Source organism: Ammospiza caudacuta, chromosome 1 (assembly GCF_027887145.1).
Source record: "Ammospiza caudacuta isolate bAmmCau1 chromosome 1, bAmmCau1.pri, whole genome shotgun sequence".
In the NCBI taxonomy this organism is placed as follows: Eukaryota; Metazoa; Chordata; class Aves; order Passeriformes; family Passerellidae; genus Ammospiza; species Ammospiza caudacuta.
This window is the reverse complement of record NC_080593.1, coordinates 130,884,436-130,899,121: the sequence shown is the minus strand read 5'-3', so window position 1 is coordinate 130,899,121 and position 14,686 is coordinate 130,884,436. Positions and strand designations below refer to the sequence as shown.

The 14,686-nt window shown below is 44.9% G+C and overlaps 1 protein-coding gene across 1 annotated transcript in view; it reads left to right on the top strand.

Moving 5' to 3' along the window:
• The first annotated feature begins 553 nt into the window (after positions 1–553).
• The window catches only part of GRHL2 (grainyhead like transcription factor 2), a 64,868-nt gene continuing 50,735 nt past the window's right edge, over positions 554–14,686 (top strand). The window contains exons 1-2 of the mRNA XM_058803025.1: positions 554–721; positions 13,294–13,483. Of these exons, the coding sequence (XP_058659008.1) occupies positions 702–721; positions 13,294–13,483 (210 nt within the window). The 5' untranslated portion in view covers positions 554–701. The remainder of the gene's footprint in view (positions 722–13,293; positions 13,484–14,686) is intronic.

Here is a 14,686-nt window from a genome sequence, read left to right as displayed (position 1 = left end):
CGGGCATTTCGGGCGCGGAACACCCGACAGGTGAGGCGGGCGGACCGCGGCAGGGGCCGCCTCAGCGCCACGGGCACCCTCGGCCCTGCGCCGCTCCTCGCCTCCTCAGCGCGGCCGCCCGGGCCCCTCCGTCCGCGGCAGGGCAGGAGGCGTTGTTGGACGGTGGAGCTGCCCGCCGCCCGAGCGGCGGCTCCCCTTTCTTTTTTTCCGTTCCCTTCCCGCCGGCGGCGGCCCCGCGGTGCCTCCCGGCGCGGGCGCGCGCTGCGTTCGTTACCTGGCGCTCGGTGGCGGCTCCTTCCTCACCTGTGCGCGCCTCTGCCAATGGCAGCGCACCTGGCGGCCGCGCCGCCCAATCAGCGCGCGGCTCGTCCCTCTCCCCGCTCCTTTAGTGAAAGAATCCAGCGCCGCTCGGGAAAGTTACCTGTGCGCGCCCGGCCCGGCCGCTCTCCCGTGCCGAGCCCCGCCGGCGCCCCAGCCCCGCCGCTCCCCACATGCCAGGGGGAGGGGGCTCTACCTGTCCTGCCTCGGCGGCTGGCTGCGGAGCCGGGAGAGGGGGGGAAGGAAAGCAGAATTACCAGTAGCTCTGGTTCTGCCGTCTCGGGCGTTCACACGCACACCTTCACCTGCACAGACCTGAAAGTCCAGTTCCGCCAGGCAGACGGAGGCACCGGGAAAAGGGGAGAGAGTTCATTGGATCAAACATGTCACAAGAGACGGACAAGTAAGTGATCGCAGGCACGCCGCTGCGCCTGCTGCGCGGGCCGGCCCGCCGGGCTGGCCGTGCTCCCCTTCGCCGGTGGCGGACGCGGACCCGCCGGGACGGCGCTTCTGCCTCTTCTCCCTCCTGCAGCGACGCCGAAGCGGGCGCACAGACACTCCGGAGAGTCCGAGGACGAGGCTGCGGCTCGCGGCCCCGCACCTCGCTCTCCGCCTGATCGTGGGGCTGCGCGATTATTTGTTTAACTCCCCTTTTAGTTCAGGGTGTTGGGTTTTTTTTTTTTTTTTTTTTATTTGTTTGTGTTGTTTTGTTTTTTCCCCCCTCACCTCGAGGGTCGCTTTTCGTGACAGAGAGCTCCTCGCCCTGGAAGAGCGGAGCGGCCTCCGCCCGCCGAAGGCCTCGGACGTAAAGAGGTTCTTGGCTTTTGTGTTGGCGCAACAAAGGGCTTTTATCCCCAGAGGGCCGGGGACGGCCATCTTCCTCCCCTCGGCCGGGGCCCGCGGGGCAGGGGGCCCGGGCGGCGGGAGGAAGGCCCTGCCTCGGCCCAGGTGCTCCTCGGCCGCTCCATGCGGCGCCTTCTGCCTCGCCGTCCTGACCTTGTTTTCCCGGCGGGACGCCCGGGCGGGCCCGCGGCTACCCGGAGACCGGCGGGGTTAAAAAGTAACTTTCCCAGTAGCGGGGCTGAAGGAGAAGGATGAAGAAGAGAGGGAAGCCTCCCGCTCCTGGCGGCCCCGGGCCCGCCGCAGCTCCTCTCCCACCCGGCCTGGCGGTAGCGAGGCCGGGACAGGTGCGGGGGTACTCCCGTTGTCTCCCGGGGGCGCCGGCCGTGGTGCTGTGTCCCCCCCGGGGCCCGCAGGACCGCGGTGGGCTCGGTGTCCCCGGGACGGGGAGCGCCGTCGGTGGGCGCGGAGGCCGCGGCGTGCGCCGCTCCCGCCACCGCGGCTCCGGCAGGGCCCGGTGCCGAGCGGCCCAGGCCGGGGCTGGGTTACCGATCCCCGGTTAATAACTCGCTCAGGCCATGCCGCGCTCCCGCCATGGCGGCGGGTGGCTCGGCGTGGCGCCCAGAGGCGCCGTGAGGCAGCCAGGCGGGAAGGCCATTTTCCCTGCTCGGGTGATTAGTGCTTCTGCAGGAGGCGGCTGGCGAGAGCTACGGAGTAAGGAAGATGGAGGGCGGGAGGTGGCTGTGTTGTTTCACTGGTGCCCTGGTGTGGGTAGGAGTGCCCCAAACACGGGTGTGATCTCGGCTACGCTTGGTGTTGCTCAGGTGCTGGCCCTGGTTGGGCTGCCCAGAGCCTTTGTGCCAGAGGAGGTGGAGAGGAGGAGCCTGAGGTTGGAGAGAGGCTTGGTGACAACCTGCCTGTCAAAGAGTGAAAGGAGGAGATTACCCGGCGAAAGAAAACAGCAGGGGTGGGTGCCCCGACAGGGAAGAGACAGGATAGGACGGTTCAGAGGGAAAAGAGTAAACAAAAATATTAGGCCTGGCCTTTTCAAACATCAGCTGACAGTGGGATTGTACGAAGGTAGCTACTGACATGAAATTGAACCGATTTGGGTAGGAGCTGAGAGTGGCATTTAGGAGTTCATTTGAGTTGGGATGGGAACTAATGCTTTAGGTGGCCAGATTAGCGCAGTAAATGATTAAAGTGCGAGGAAGGGAATAACGACAGAGCCCCGAGGGGTGCGGGTGACTGAAAGAGCAGCTGAAAGAGCAGTCGTTCAGTTGAGAGGGGGACCAAATTACCTGTGGAAGAGCTGATAAGCAGTGATAGAGGGCATCCCAAAGCAATGGGCAGTTCTAGAACGGCGTGAAGGTGAAAGGGGCCTGTAAGTTACTTCCTGGCTAAGTCTAGCTGCCAGTAGTTCCAGCAGCCAGAAACTAGGCTGCGGCAGATCAAGGGCAGTTAATGGGAGTGGGAGGGGAATATGGAAAGGTGGGGGGGGTCAGAAGAGCAACTTCGCTCCACAGTCGGCTTTGAATCAGAAAAACAGTGGAGAGAAACCTAAGTCATGTAAGAAACTAGGGCTGAAGTGGCTTCCCGCTGGGTCTAGGATGCTACTGAGATACTGGACTATCCTTCCTTACCAACAGCAACAGTATGGCAAAGGTGTAAACTACTGAGGCTGGAGATTAATGCCCTTCATCCCCTGCTCTGTGTAGTGCTGCTGCTGTTACCACTGTGAGGAACTTAAGAGCAGTGCAGAGCACGCAATCTCAAGTAACAGCACTTGCTCCATTGCAGGTATGCCTGTGATCTGTTCCTGGTTAAGGTGTTTAGAGAATTTACAGGTGATAGGTAAGGGTTTGAAAAGGAAATGAAGAGTAAAGAAATCCCCTGTGCTCTCTATAGACAAGTGTAACATGAGAAGACAAATACATTTGTTTCCAGAAGAGATGACCAGATGGAATGAGATAATAGACTGGTGTGAGGAGTTTGCATGGGAGGGTTTTCAGTGGTGGTTTTTTTCGTTCCTTTTGTTTTTTCTTTTAGGTTCTAATTATATCCTATTAGAACCTAATCCAGAGAGTACATTATTCTCCTCCACATGGCCTTTCTTTTACTTAAAACTAGATCTTCCCTACAGGCAAGACTGGAGAGCGGAGCTCATTATTTTGTAGTCAGTTAATTTGTCAGAGTCATTGGATGTGTTTTTGTGGAGCTTGTGCTACTAAAGTGCTGGTGTAGAGGACTAAGCAGGGGTGGGGACATAAAAGGTGTGGAAAAATACATTCTGTGGGACTCACCTTGCTGGAGAGGTGATAGACCCTTCTGTACTACGCAGAGCTGCCTGCAGTGTCTGTCTTGGGAGCGAGCAGTGGGGACAGCTTCTGTAGTGCTTTAAGGGTGGGAGGTGGGCAGGTGAAAATGCTAAAGAGCCAGGTGTTTGATTCTAATGCTAATTGAGGAGCTTCGAAGGGGAGATTATCCTTGAGATAGGTGTACTATCTCCCTGTCTTTCCCTTTAGTCTTTCTGCCTAAAGTGGGTCTTGTCTGCTTGTTTCCACAAACTCTGGGGTCAGGGGAGATAAGGCATGATTGCGCATGCGTTTTTTTAGAGGTAATACCGACTGAAGCAGGCTGTGGCCACTTGTTCCTACCTGTGTTCCAACCTTTCAGCTGTGTCAGTAGAGCTGTTGTGCAGCTAGAGAACTGGCTCAGAGCTGATGTTATTTTTGACATCCGTTTTTCATTGGTCTAGGTTCATATGCAGCAGGGCTGCAAGCAAATAGCAGCTGTTAAGAAAATAACTGTTCAAACTATAATCTCTGCAGAAGGAAATGTGTCCCCCTCCTGCTCTGAGTGTTTTCTAGGTCTGTACTGCTGCTTCTGTTATTATCCAGTTCCCAGATCCTTTGAGGGGGAGGCTGAGGGACGCAGGGTGGGAAGGTGGGAGCATCCCTTTTGCAAGGTGAAAAGATTATTCTAGGGTACACTTCTGCATTTATAGGCTAAAGTTGTCCTTTAGTAGTATACAAAACTGTGATAAACACAAAAGTCCAGAGTCGCTGCTCTAGTGCATTAGTGGAGCAAATCAGTGAGCTTGCTACTTGTGAAACTTGACTGGGTTTTAGAAACTGACAGCGCTTCTGTGAACGAGGAGCAGCAATTGCACAACCATTTGGGATCTGTCTTGTAAATGGCACCGTTGTGTCCCTGCTGCTCCTGGAGCCGTGTGAAGGCCCCGGTGGGCTGGGACAGCAGTTGCAGGAAGGGCAGGCTGGTGGCAGGCCCCGGCACGCTGGCTGCCCCGGCTCTCTCTGCCGGCTGGCCAGCTGCCTGCCTGCCCCCTGCCAGCCTCCCAACAGCCCGGGCTGTGCAAAGCCACTCAGGAGCTGGGGCATGCTCACACTGCCCACATAAAGGAGGCTTTGGGGCAGCCTGGCTCTGCAGCAGAGCGTCTGCTTGTAGGTAAATAACTGAGTGGAGAGGAACCCGTAGGTGGGAATGGGTTCAGACCTGTTCCCATGTGTCAGTGGAGGCACGTTCACATCCAGCTTGCTGCTTGGTAGTATCTGTGGCAGAAGTTGATATTGGGCTCTTCACAGGGTAATTTTGATTTACTGTTTTCTCCTCAGTATGTACATTTACTGCCTTCATAATATTTATCTTAAGCATCTAGTGCTGTAACAGAAATGGGGGTTGTCATTTTGTCATTTTCAATGTGATTCTGTGTTTTGTTCTTAATTTTTTCTTTGAGGGTCAAACACGTTTTCCTTCAGCAGATATTAAGTAGCAATTAGGTGACAAATCAATTATTTTTTTCCCCCCTCAGCCGATTGTCTGTATGGGTCATCCAGTGAGATTACTTTTCCAAAGTGTTCTCATCTGGGAATGAATGCAGAAACAGGAATTGGATGTGTTTGGTTCTTGCACTGTTTGAATGCCAGACATACTGTCACAAATGTTCCCTAGAAAACCATTTCTGGGTAAGGAAGGTGAAAAATCAGCGTGCAGAACCTCATAGAGCTTGCAACCATAAGCTTAGCTAAGAGGAGTAAGAGTATCAAATGGTTAGGACTTGCTGTTTGCACTCCTGTCTCTCTGGCGCTGGAGTCTGAGACCAGGCTGAAGATCAAAGCCGAGGAGGAGGGAGGGGATTTTCCCAGGTCGCTTTAAGTTGATTGTAATGGTCACATAACCTCTTGCCCGTGGAAGAGGTCAGCTGGGACATCATCGTCCCTGTTTTGGCTGGGACATCTGAAGGGGAAGTGATATTACACCAGTTGACATTTGTTGCCAAACATTTCATGAATATTAATCCAGTGCAGTGGTTACCTTAAGTATTTTTTTTTATTAGGAAGCAGCAAATTAAGCTGCTGTTCTTTGTATATACACAAAATAGCATTTTCAAATGCTGATCTAGGAATTAATCCTGGGGTGCATCTTCATTAGCTTTTTGATCAGTGATTAGGACAGTACTAGCTAGTTAAAAGAAGTAATTACTTCAGACGTCTTAGTATACAGGGGTACTGTTCTTTTCTTCTACAGTGCTGACATAATAAAAAAGACAGTAATTGCTTACACAATATTTAACCAAGGAAACCATATTAAATACATCTGAACTGCGAAGTCAAATATTGCAATGTATCTATAGCTTGAGAGTGTCTCAAACATCAAAGATTACATATATAGAATTCTTTTATATATATATTTATCTATTTATCGCTATGTATTTTTATATACAGATTTGTTAATGTTCCTTATTTGGGGAGGCAATGGTATATTCCTTAATAATGTATGTAAGTAGTTCTATAAAGCATATTTTTGGGTTTGTATGCTTTTAAAAAATGTTTGTGGGAAATCTTTACTCCCAGCTTTACTTGTTCAAGTCATGTTTTCCTTCTAGCTACATGAAAGGTTTAATATCCTGAAGAAAAAGCAATCAGTGCTATCAGTGAAGAAACGATTCCATTTCCATTAACTCTGTGGAAGCAGTGAATGAACACAGACCACGGGGCCAAGGGTCAGGTTAAATTGTAGGAGGTCTGGGCAGCCTTGTCATGACCTGTTTTTAATTTTACAGCCTGCTTCTGGCTCCTTCAAGTCAGCTAAAACAACCTCAGGTGCTATGCACATGAAGTACTCTTCTTAGGAAAACAGCATGGCCTGCCACAAAGTTACTGAATAATTGCTAGTTCTGATCAACTCTGTCAGCTCCTGCAGAAATGCTGTGAGCTTCAGGTTTTCCTCATTTTGATTTTTTTACAAATGTGCTGAAACCTGTCATTTTTTTGAGAATCTTAGTCATGATTAAAAAAAAAAATAAAAGCAACAGCCTTAGTACACAAGTAACACAAAATTATCTGGTGGAAATAATATTTTATTACAAGTGAAACAAAAAAAAGCCTCTGAAATCATAGATATAAAAAGTCTGTCCAGGGGTAAGTAATTGCCTCCTTGAACTAGATTGTATGTATTTAATCCTTGTGTCAGATTTCTTTTTCATACTTCCTCTTTGACATAGTTAATAATAATTTTTTGTCAATGTTAATGAATCACCTATTTGTTCTAATCTCTTGATCACTACTGCATGCTCAAGTTATTTTAGTTCAGAGTAAAAACAAATAAAACTTCTACTAGGCATCTAATTGTTAAACTAGTCTGTTTTGCCATTCATTGTTGCTGTTCTTAATATATTATTTTACTTCCTCTCAGACCGTTTAGTAATGGTAATTTCTTTTAATCATTTCACGTGTATAATCTTGTTCAGATTCATCTTGTGCTCAAAAAGTATAATTGTCCCAAAATTGCAAGAGTCCCAAACTTGCATTCATTAGAAGGCAAAATTACTCAGCCTCTTTAATGGGAATTTTTTCCTTGGTATGGACTTGTGGGCCAGAGGGCATCTTACCTTTTTGTTTCCCAGTGGTCTAAATTATTTGGTGTTTTGGTTTTTTCTTTTTTCTTCACTCTCAGTTCATTTTTGTATTTATATAGTCACTGGATTAGGTTAAGTACATTTTTGAGATCCATTGTGCTGGGAATGATATGATTGTCAGTTATGAAAGACATAATGCTGAGAAACACAGGCCATAATTTTCCTGTTCATTAAATATTTATGCTTCTTTGTAGTTTTAATGGAACCCTGTTATCTAATTGAAACAACAGTATTATTGGAGACTATTTAATTATATCTTTGGCAATAAATCCTGATGAGTCTCAAGTTGTTTGGTTTTTTTTTTTTTTTTTTTTTTTTTTTGTTGTTGTTGTTTTTTAATCAAATAAATCAAAACTTGCAGTGAGCCACACAAGTTGTGGGGTGGGTTTTTTTTGGTGGTATTTTGTTTGGTTGGTTTTTAAATTTTGTTTTGTTTTTGTTTTTTTTGCTTTTGTTTTGTTTTTAACTTGATGTCAAGTAGGCAGAGTAGTTTTCTGAAGGTAGTAAACTTGGGCCAAAACAAACAATAGAATCTTTGAAACAAATGGTATAAAGTGCCAGGACTAGCTTTGATTTATACTTCAGGCAGAAGTTTATGATCTGGAATCTGAAGTTTAACTTACGCAGCTTCTGTGGGATCTGTCCTGCATTTTAAATGGTCATAGTACTTCATTTTGTGCCTGTGAATTCATATGTATGTGCATTAGTTTTAAAACAAATTGCATGAACATCTGTTTTAGATCTGTTTTATAGTTGTCTTACAGCTGAACTAAGATTTGTGTAAATGTAAAATAAATTTACAGAGGGTTTGAGAACTACTGAAATATTTGTGCGTGATCATACTCTGACCTTCTTTCTTGTGTCAAAACTGGAGTGGGAACTTCTGCTCTATTTTCTCGTTCTTGGACGTGTCTGGAGCATGCTCCTGTACCTTTTGTCACACCAAATGAAACATGGGTGCTCTACAAGTTCACCATTTCTTTGACTTTGCACTGGAGGAAAGACCAGAATGCCCTGTGGTGTGTGATGCATGTCTGTGTGCAACAGAAGTGGTCCCTTTGCTAGAATCTTGTTTTAGAATTTGTTTCTCCCAGCATTTGCAGATTGCAGACAGTTGCCCTGGCCACCTTCTTATCACGGAACTAACAAGGAGCTTATGATAAATATCCTATGACCTTGATGTGCTGGGCTGGGAACAAGGATGATGAGAGTCTGTCTTGCCTTTTCCAGTTATTTGACTAGTGCTAAAATTTCTGGATGTTTTATAACACCTGTATGGACCAAAGCCTTGTATCCCTTCTCCTGAAGGAACAGTTTGCAGATAATGTGTGCAGAAGTGCCTGGTGCTCTTTTGTCTCACCTGTGTGAGAATGGGCAGGCCAGGCCTGGGCTGAAACCTGGGAATTGGAACCTCTCCCGTTCTCCTGCCTCACACACATTGCTTGTGTGTTCCCATCCAGCACCTAGCCTCTGCAGGGAGGGAAAAGGCTTCCTGCATTGTCCCAGGGTGAAGCAGTCTGCAGGTATATTCATGGAGCATCTTGATTGTAACTTTGTTTTTTTAAGAACAAATGCAATGTCAGGAAAAAAAAAAAAAAAGAAAAAGAAACGAAAAAAACAAACAAAACAACACCCCACAGTTAAAAATGGAAATGCCTGGGCTGGGTGCCCACCTTGGCAGTTTAAACAATCTGCTTTGGATTTCAGGGTTGAATTTCCTGAGCAAGGCAAAAGATGTGGGGCAGGTAGGAAGAGGCTTTCTTTCCCACTAGTTCCAACTGGATCAGGATGTAATGCCGAGCATATGATGCAGCAGGATGCAGATGGACTTGATGCAGCATGGCTGCCTCAGTCTGCTTTATGTTCAGTGGCAGATACAGCTGAGAAGTTGAGGGCTGCTTGAGCTTTGCAAGTTCAAAAGAAAGCTCTTGAGCATCAAAACTACATTTGGGGGACTGGCAGGCAGGACACCTTGTTTCTGAATAAAAAGGACGCTCTGGTCACCAAGCCTTTTACGACTGTTCATGAGTGTGTTAATGGGCAGTTCTGATTCGTTGTGAGCTAATTTGCAAATTGCATCAAGTTGGGTGAGAATTTGCCTGTAGTAGGATTTTGTAGCCTCAAGGACTGGCTCTTGTATGTTCATTATCTTTAATCCAAGGAAGAGCTTGAAAGGCTGGCCTTTTCCATTAAGCATTATTGATGCTAAGTACAATGTACTTCTGCAATTTACATTGCAGTAACTGAAATGAAACAAAATTTTGGATATCTTTGTATTTATATGCTAGACTTGTATAGATTTTATGAAATTCTATAGTCTTAATTGTAAAAAAGTTCAAAAAAATCACTGTAACTGCTGTTAATCTGGAAAATTTTTGTATGTCTTGTGAAAACACACAAATCACTTTGGATGGCATGAACAGGAAAATCTCTACTAAGCAGTGGAGAGAAAAAAAAGATTTTGCAAAATAAAGGCCGTCTGAAGTTTTAGTTTTGACATAAATGCTCCCGTGTCTGAGCAATCTGGCTCCTAGCTAGAGCATTGCCCAGAAAATAACTTTTCATTCTTGCACACTTAGTACTGTTTGACATAATACAATGGAAACATTTTGCATTCATGAGGAGCTCAAGTAGTAGCTTGAAAGGAAACATTTACTTTTTAGATACAAAATATCCTAATTCTTCATCTCTTTCTCCACGATAAAATGAGGATGCGCTTTCAGCTTGTACCAGTGTGTCCCGCCCAGTTCTGGTTAGCACAGATCCTGACTCCCAGATAGAGGGGTGGTGGGCTGGCCCGGGTGGGGAATGCAGCAGGCGTTGCTCTTGTTCTCTGCTCTTTTGCAGGTTTTTAGGTGTGCCTGGGGCTACAGCAGGCATTTGATGGTGTTGTTGGTCACGTTGAGTGGGACTCTTGCAATCTTGGCCTATCTTTTTTCCTTAAGTGTGTAATTCTTGGTGGATGTGTTCATTAATGGATTTTCAGCTTTTGACAAGATTCAACGATCTACTAATTGCAGGCTCCAAGTTAGGCTTTTCTGTCCTCTGGGATGGTCAGGGCAGCTCTACAGTGGGATTGCTGTTACTTGTAGGTGTCACCCTTTGTCTTCCACACGGTCCAGGTACCACCAGAGTCACTTTCCTCCCAAGCAGCTGCCAGCTGTCATCAGTTGCACAGCTGGAACAACTGGGGCTGCCCTGGCATGGAAGTGTGACTGACAAGACCAGGGAGTTTATCTGTGTGGAGCCTCACTTAGGATGCTGGGTTTTCTTGGTGTATATTAAAATACAGTGCATTTATCTCCTCTGGTTATGGTGGACTTTGCTACATCTCTGTCGCATTTAGCTGAAATCGTCCAAGGAGGTTCAGCAGTTGTGCAAAAAGGAATGTGTGTGCATGCACAAGTCTCATTTCTTCAGAGAAACTCTCCCTCTCATCCAAACGGCCTTATTTAATAGAGAAGTTTTAAGTGGGCCCAATTGTTTTGGCTGACTACTTTGGCTATAATCTTTGAAATGATTGACTATGTTAAGTCATGATAATTAGCTCTGACCATTAACCTCCTGCAGAGCTGATTACAGGGATAGGGGTGATGAGGAAGTTTTTTATTTTTCTTAGTGCTATTGTTTCAGTCTGTTTGCAGAGTAAACACAATGAGTGTGGCAGTTGATTATGCTGGAGACCATCTCTCAAAGCAGAGGAGGAGACAGATTCTTTGCTTTCAAATGTGAAAACCTGAGTTTTAGAAAAAAACATGCTCTGAAGAGATGTTGGGAAGGCTCTAGGTCTATGCACTTGTGCCTTTCCAGCCATCCCAACTGCTTACTTACTGAGTTGCTGTTTCTAGAGCACTTATCCCCTTTGCTTTGGCTTCTCCCCAAGACAATCAGATATGCACCTCTGAGAGACTGCACTCTGGTCATTGCTTTGAGATCATCTTGGCTAAATTAGAGCAACAGAGATTGACTCCTCCCCTCCAGCATTTTTACAGACAAGCAGAGCCCAAGTCATAAAAGGTGTGTTTTTAAAGGGATCGTGCTGTCTGACTGTAGTGCTCATAAATCAGTTATGACTGTTGCCCACTGTGAGTTCTCTGAGAACAAAAGGCAGTTATTGATTTTAAGGGAAGATTGCTACAGGAGGAAGGGTGAGCAGGATTTTGTGCATTGCAATGGGCAGCTGCCCATGCGGTGAAGCAGCCCAGATTTAGCTGAACGGGAGCTTTGTTGAGGAAAGGAGAATCCTTGCTTGGAATAATTGCATCTGAGCCAGGGAGAATTGACTACTCCAGAGTGGAAACAGGCCCTCAGCTACCTTTGGCACAAACAGCAGGGCTGTTGCAGATCTGATTTGAGTTGCTAACAATAAGGTATTGAAAAGACAGGCAGACCTAGCAGTTGCCTCTGTATTTCCTTAGACTCCTAGTTTACGCTCAGCTACACTTGCTGAAGCAAACCTGTAACAACATAAATGTATATGTGAAAACAAGACAAAAATCTTCAGCAAAAGGCCAGGCAGAAGTGTTGTCAATAACAAAAAACCAACCAAACAAAAAGGTAGTTTTCAAAAATCCAGTTACTTTATATGAAAGGAAAATAGAACCAGTACTGTAATTGGCTGTATTTTCTGATATGAAGGTATGAAACGCTCTCTTCCCCCCCAGAGCTCATAAAATTGTGCTCTGTGTACCAGATGGATTATTTTGTTTTTCATTAAATAAAGAAACTTGTAAACAGTGCTCTGTACCATAGAGATTATAATCTCCACCATCCCCCTCTTCTTCCTTAAGCACTGGAGCACGCACTTTGCAGGTTGGATTTGCACCACAGCGGAGTTCTGGTGCTACCCCAAGGTGCTGGTCACTGCAGCTTGGGGCCAGGCAAGGCATGCTCCCAGCATCTGAGAGCATTTACTGTGTGGGTTCACTTGTGCTTTTATCAAATCCTATTTCGGAAAACAAATAAAAGTCTTGTTTGCACAGTTTAAATGCTGCTCTCTGTGCAACAGCAGCAGTTGGTTGGATTAGATCTGTGAAGCTGGCACTGGTGCAGGTAAGGCAGAACAGAAAGAGGAGGCTGACTACTAAACCGGCTTTTATGTGGAAGATGGCAAAAAGTGTTTTATGAAGGTCACCAGGAATAACTACTAGTTTTACCAGTTTTTATATTTAGTTACAATACCATCTCTGCAACTTTCGCACTTGTAAGGTGTAATGTGTTAAAAGTTTTGTTGTCATAATTCTAAGTTGAGCCACAATCCTTGACAGTGCTCTTGTAACACCCATGGAGCAGCACACTCCTCACTCCACTATTTCCATGCCTAATCTGTTTGCCTACTATCTTATGCAACTTTTTTTTAAATGCAGTGATTTTATCAATAAGTTTATTGAACAGTTTGCAAAAGGAGGTGCTATTATCTTCATTTGTATTTCCATTATACTGGAAATTTCAGCCATAGCTGTGGTGCAGTAGCTTCTCATGCAGTATACACGGGCACTGGTCAGTTTGTACCACTTTCAGGCTGGAGGAAACTGCTTTGGCTGCAAATGCCACTCACTAATGGTCTGGTTACCATGGGTTTGTAATTAGATGTGGTGAGTGATAAAGTGTGTATTGAGACCAAATATGTTTACTTCTGTTCCATCCACTGGACCTATTGCCCATGTCCTGGTACAAAAAACTTCTCTGAAATTACTGACAAGTTGCATTCTAAAAGCAGAGAATAGCTTAATTTTAAGGTGTACCCGCTTAATAAATCCTGAACTATACTCTGTTTAGGTGAACCCTAGATTAGTATTAGATGCTTTTTCTTGTTTTTCATTCATGTCTTATGTCAGTTAAATGTCGTGGTTTTTCCCTAATCAAGTGTACACATAGCAAGAGTACTGGGGCAGAATGTTCTTATATTGTTGCTTCATTTTTTTCCAAATAGTTTTAAAATATTTTTGTAACTCTATTTGTATATTAGCAAAAAATAAATTTGAATTATTATCACAAGATCTGCACGCAATTGAATTTTTTTTTTAAGTACTGAAGATAGCTAATACTGATAAATATATATGTCACTAAGTGTAATACAGAGACTCTTGCTTGATGTAATAATATAACTTTAATAGAGCTATTTGATGTTCTTTACCATGCCTTGTGAATAAAGTAATCCCTTCTGGATCACAATTTTATTCTTCCTGTCTATGCAGTAACAAGCGACTTGTGGCCTTAGTGCCAAATGACACTTCATTCAACACCAGACGAGCCTACACCAGTGAAGATGAAGCCTGGAAGTCGTATTTGGAGAATCCCCTAACAGCAGCTACCAAGGCTATGATGAGCATAAATGGTGATGAGGACAGTGCTGCTGCTCTTGGCCTATTGTATGACTATTATAAAGTAGGTAATTCTGTCATTATCCCTCCCTGCTGCACTAGCAGGGACCACTCTAAGAGGCAACAAAAGAACCAGTTTTCAAAGACAAAAGTCACTGCATCTTCTTTTCTCTCTAATGTTCCCATCATGCACCCATTATGTTATAGGAAGCCTGTCTGGAACTGTTTTGATGTATTTAATTCTGGAGAGAAAAAAAAATCTCAGAATTCCCATATTAAATTTTATACTTTTTTTTTTTTTTTTTTTTGAGCATAGTGTTCTTCCTTTGCAAGGACATTGGATGATACTTGAAATACTTAAGTGTAAAAGGGGAGGCCTTGTCCATCTGTACATTTGTCTGCTTTTCTGGTTCATTCCACACATGTTTTAGTTTGCTCTTTAACTGGGGTATCTCTCATCTGACAATTTCCCATGTTATTTTTGTTTGTATAACGATTGCAGTAGGCTGTATACAAACACACAGTGAGGGCTAGCCCTTGCACTGGCAGTTTGCAGGACAGAAATGAAGCTGGACACAGAGCCAGAGATCTAAGTCAGTTTACAGGAAAAGCACTGATGTAGTTTCAGTTTGTCTGTCATGTTCTAAACCCAGGGCTTTACATACAATTTTGGTAACTTTTTTTTAATATATATATATTTTATAGTGTTTAAGTAAAGCTATATTTGAGATTTTTGCTGAAATCAGAGGAGAATCCTAGAGAATGTATCTCTGTGTAATGCAAAAATGTAATTTTGAAGCCCATGCTGACGCCTTGGTAGTCTGCAAACAGAATCAGTGTTGCCTCCCAAGCACTAGAATGTGATATTCATTTCACTGCAACTATCTCCATACCCCTGAAATCAGCTATGGCTGCCTTGGACAGATGATCTTCTGTGAAAGCCAGTACAGCAATGCCAGGTCCCCTTGTAATTCGTGAAGAAGTAACAGGAATGGGAATTAAAAATCTATTCTTTTAGTATTTATTAGTATAAGTGCTTTAATGAGTGGACTCCTCTTTTTAATCTCTGTGACATTAATTGAGTGTTCAGGAGAAGGGATTGTAGGGAAGATGTCATATACCAGTCTTATGATTAAATATTGTTTTAATTGCTTTGCTGATTGTATTCCTTGCTTTTGCGTGTTGTTGTCAGTAGAGAAAACTGTTCCCAGTGAGAAAGAAAAAAGGTCCTTTTCTCTGCTTGACATAGTTACCACAGTGCCAGACT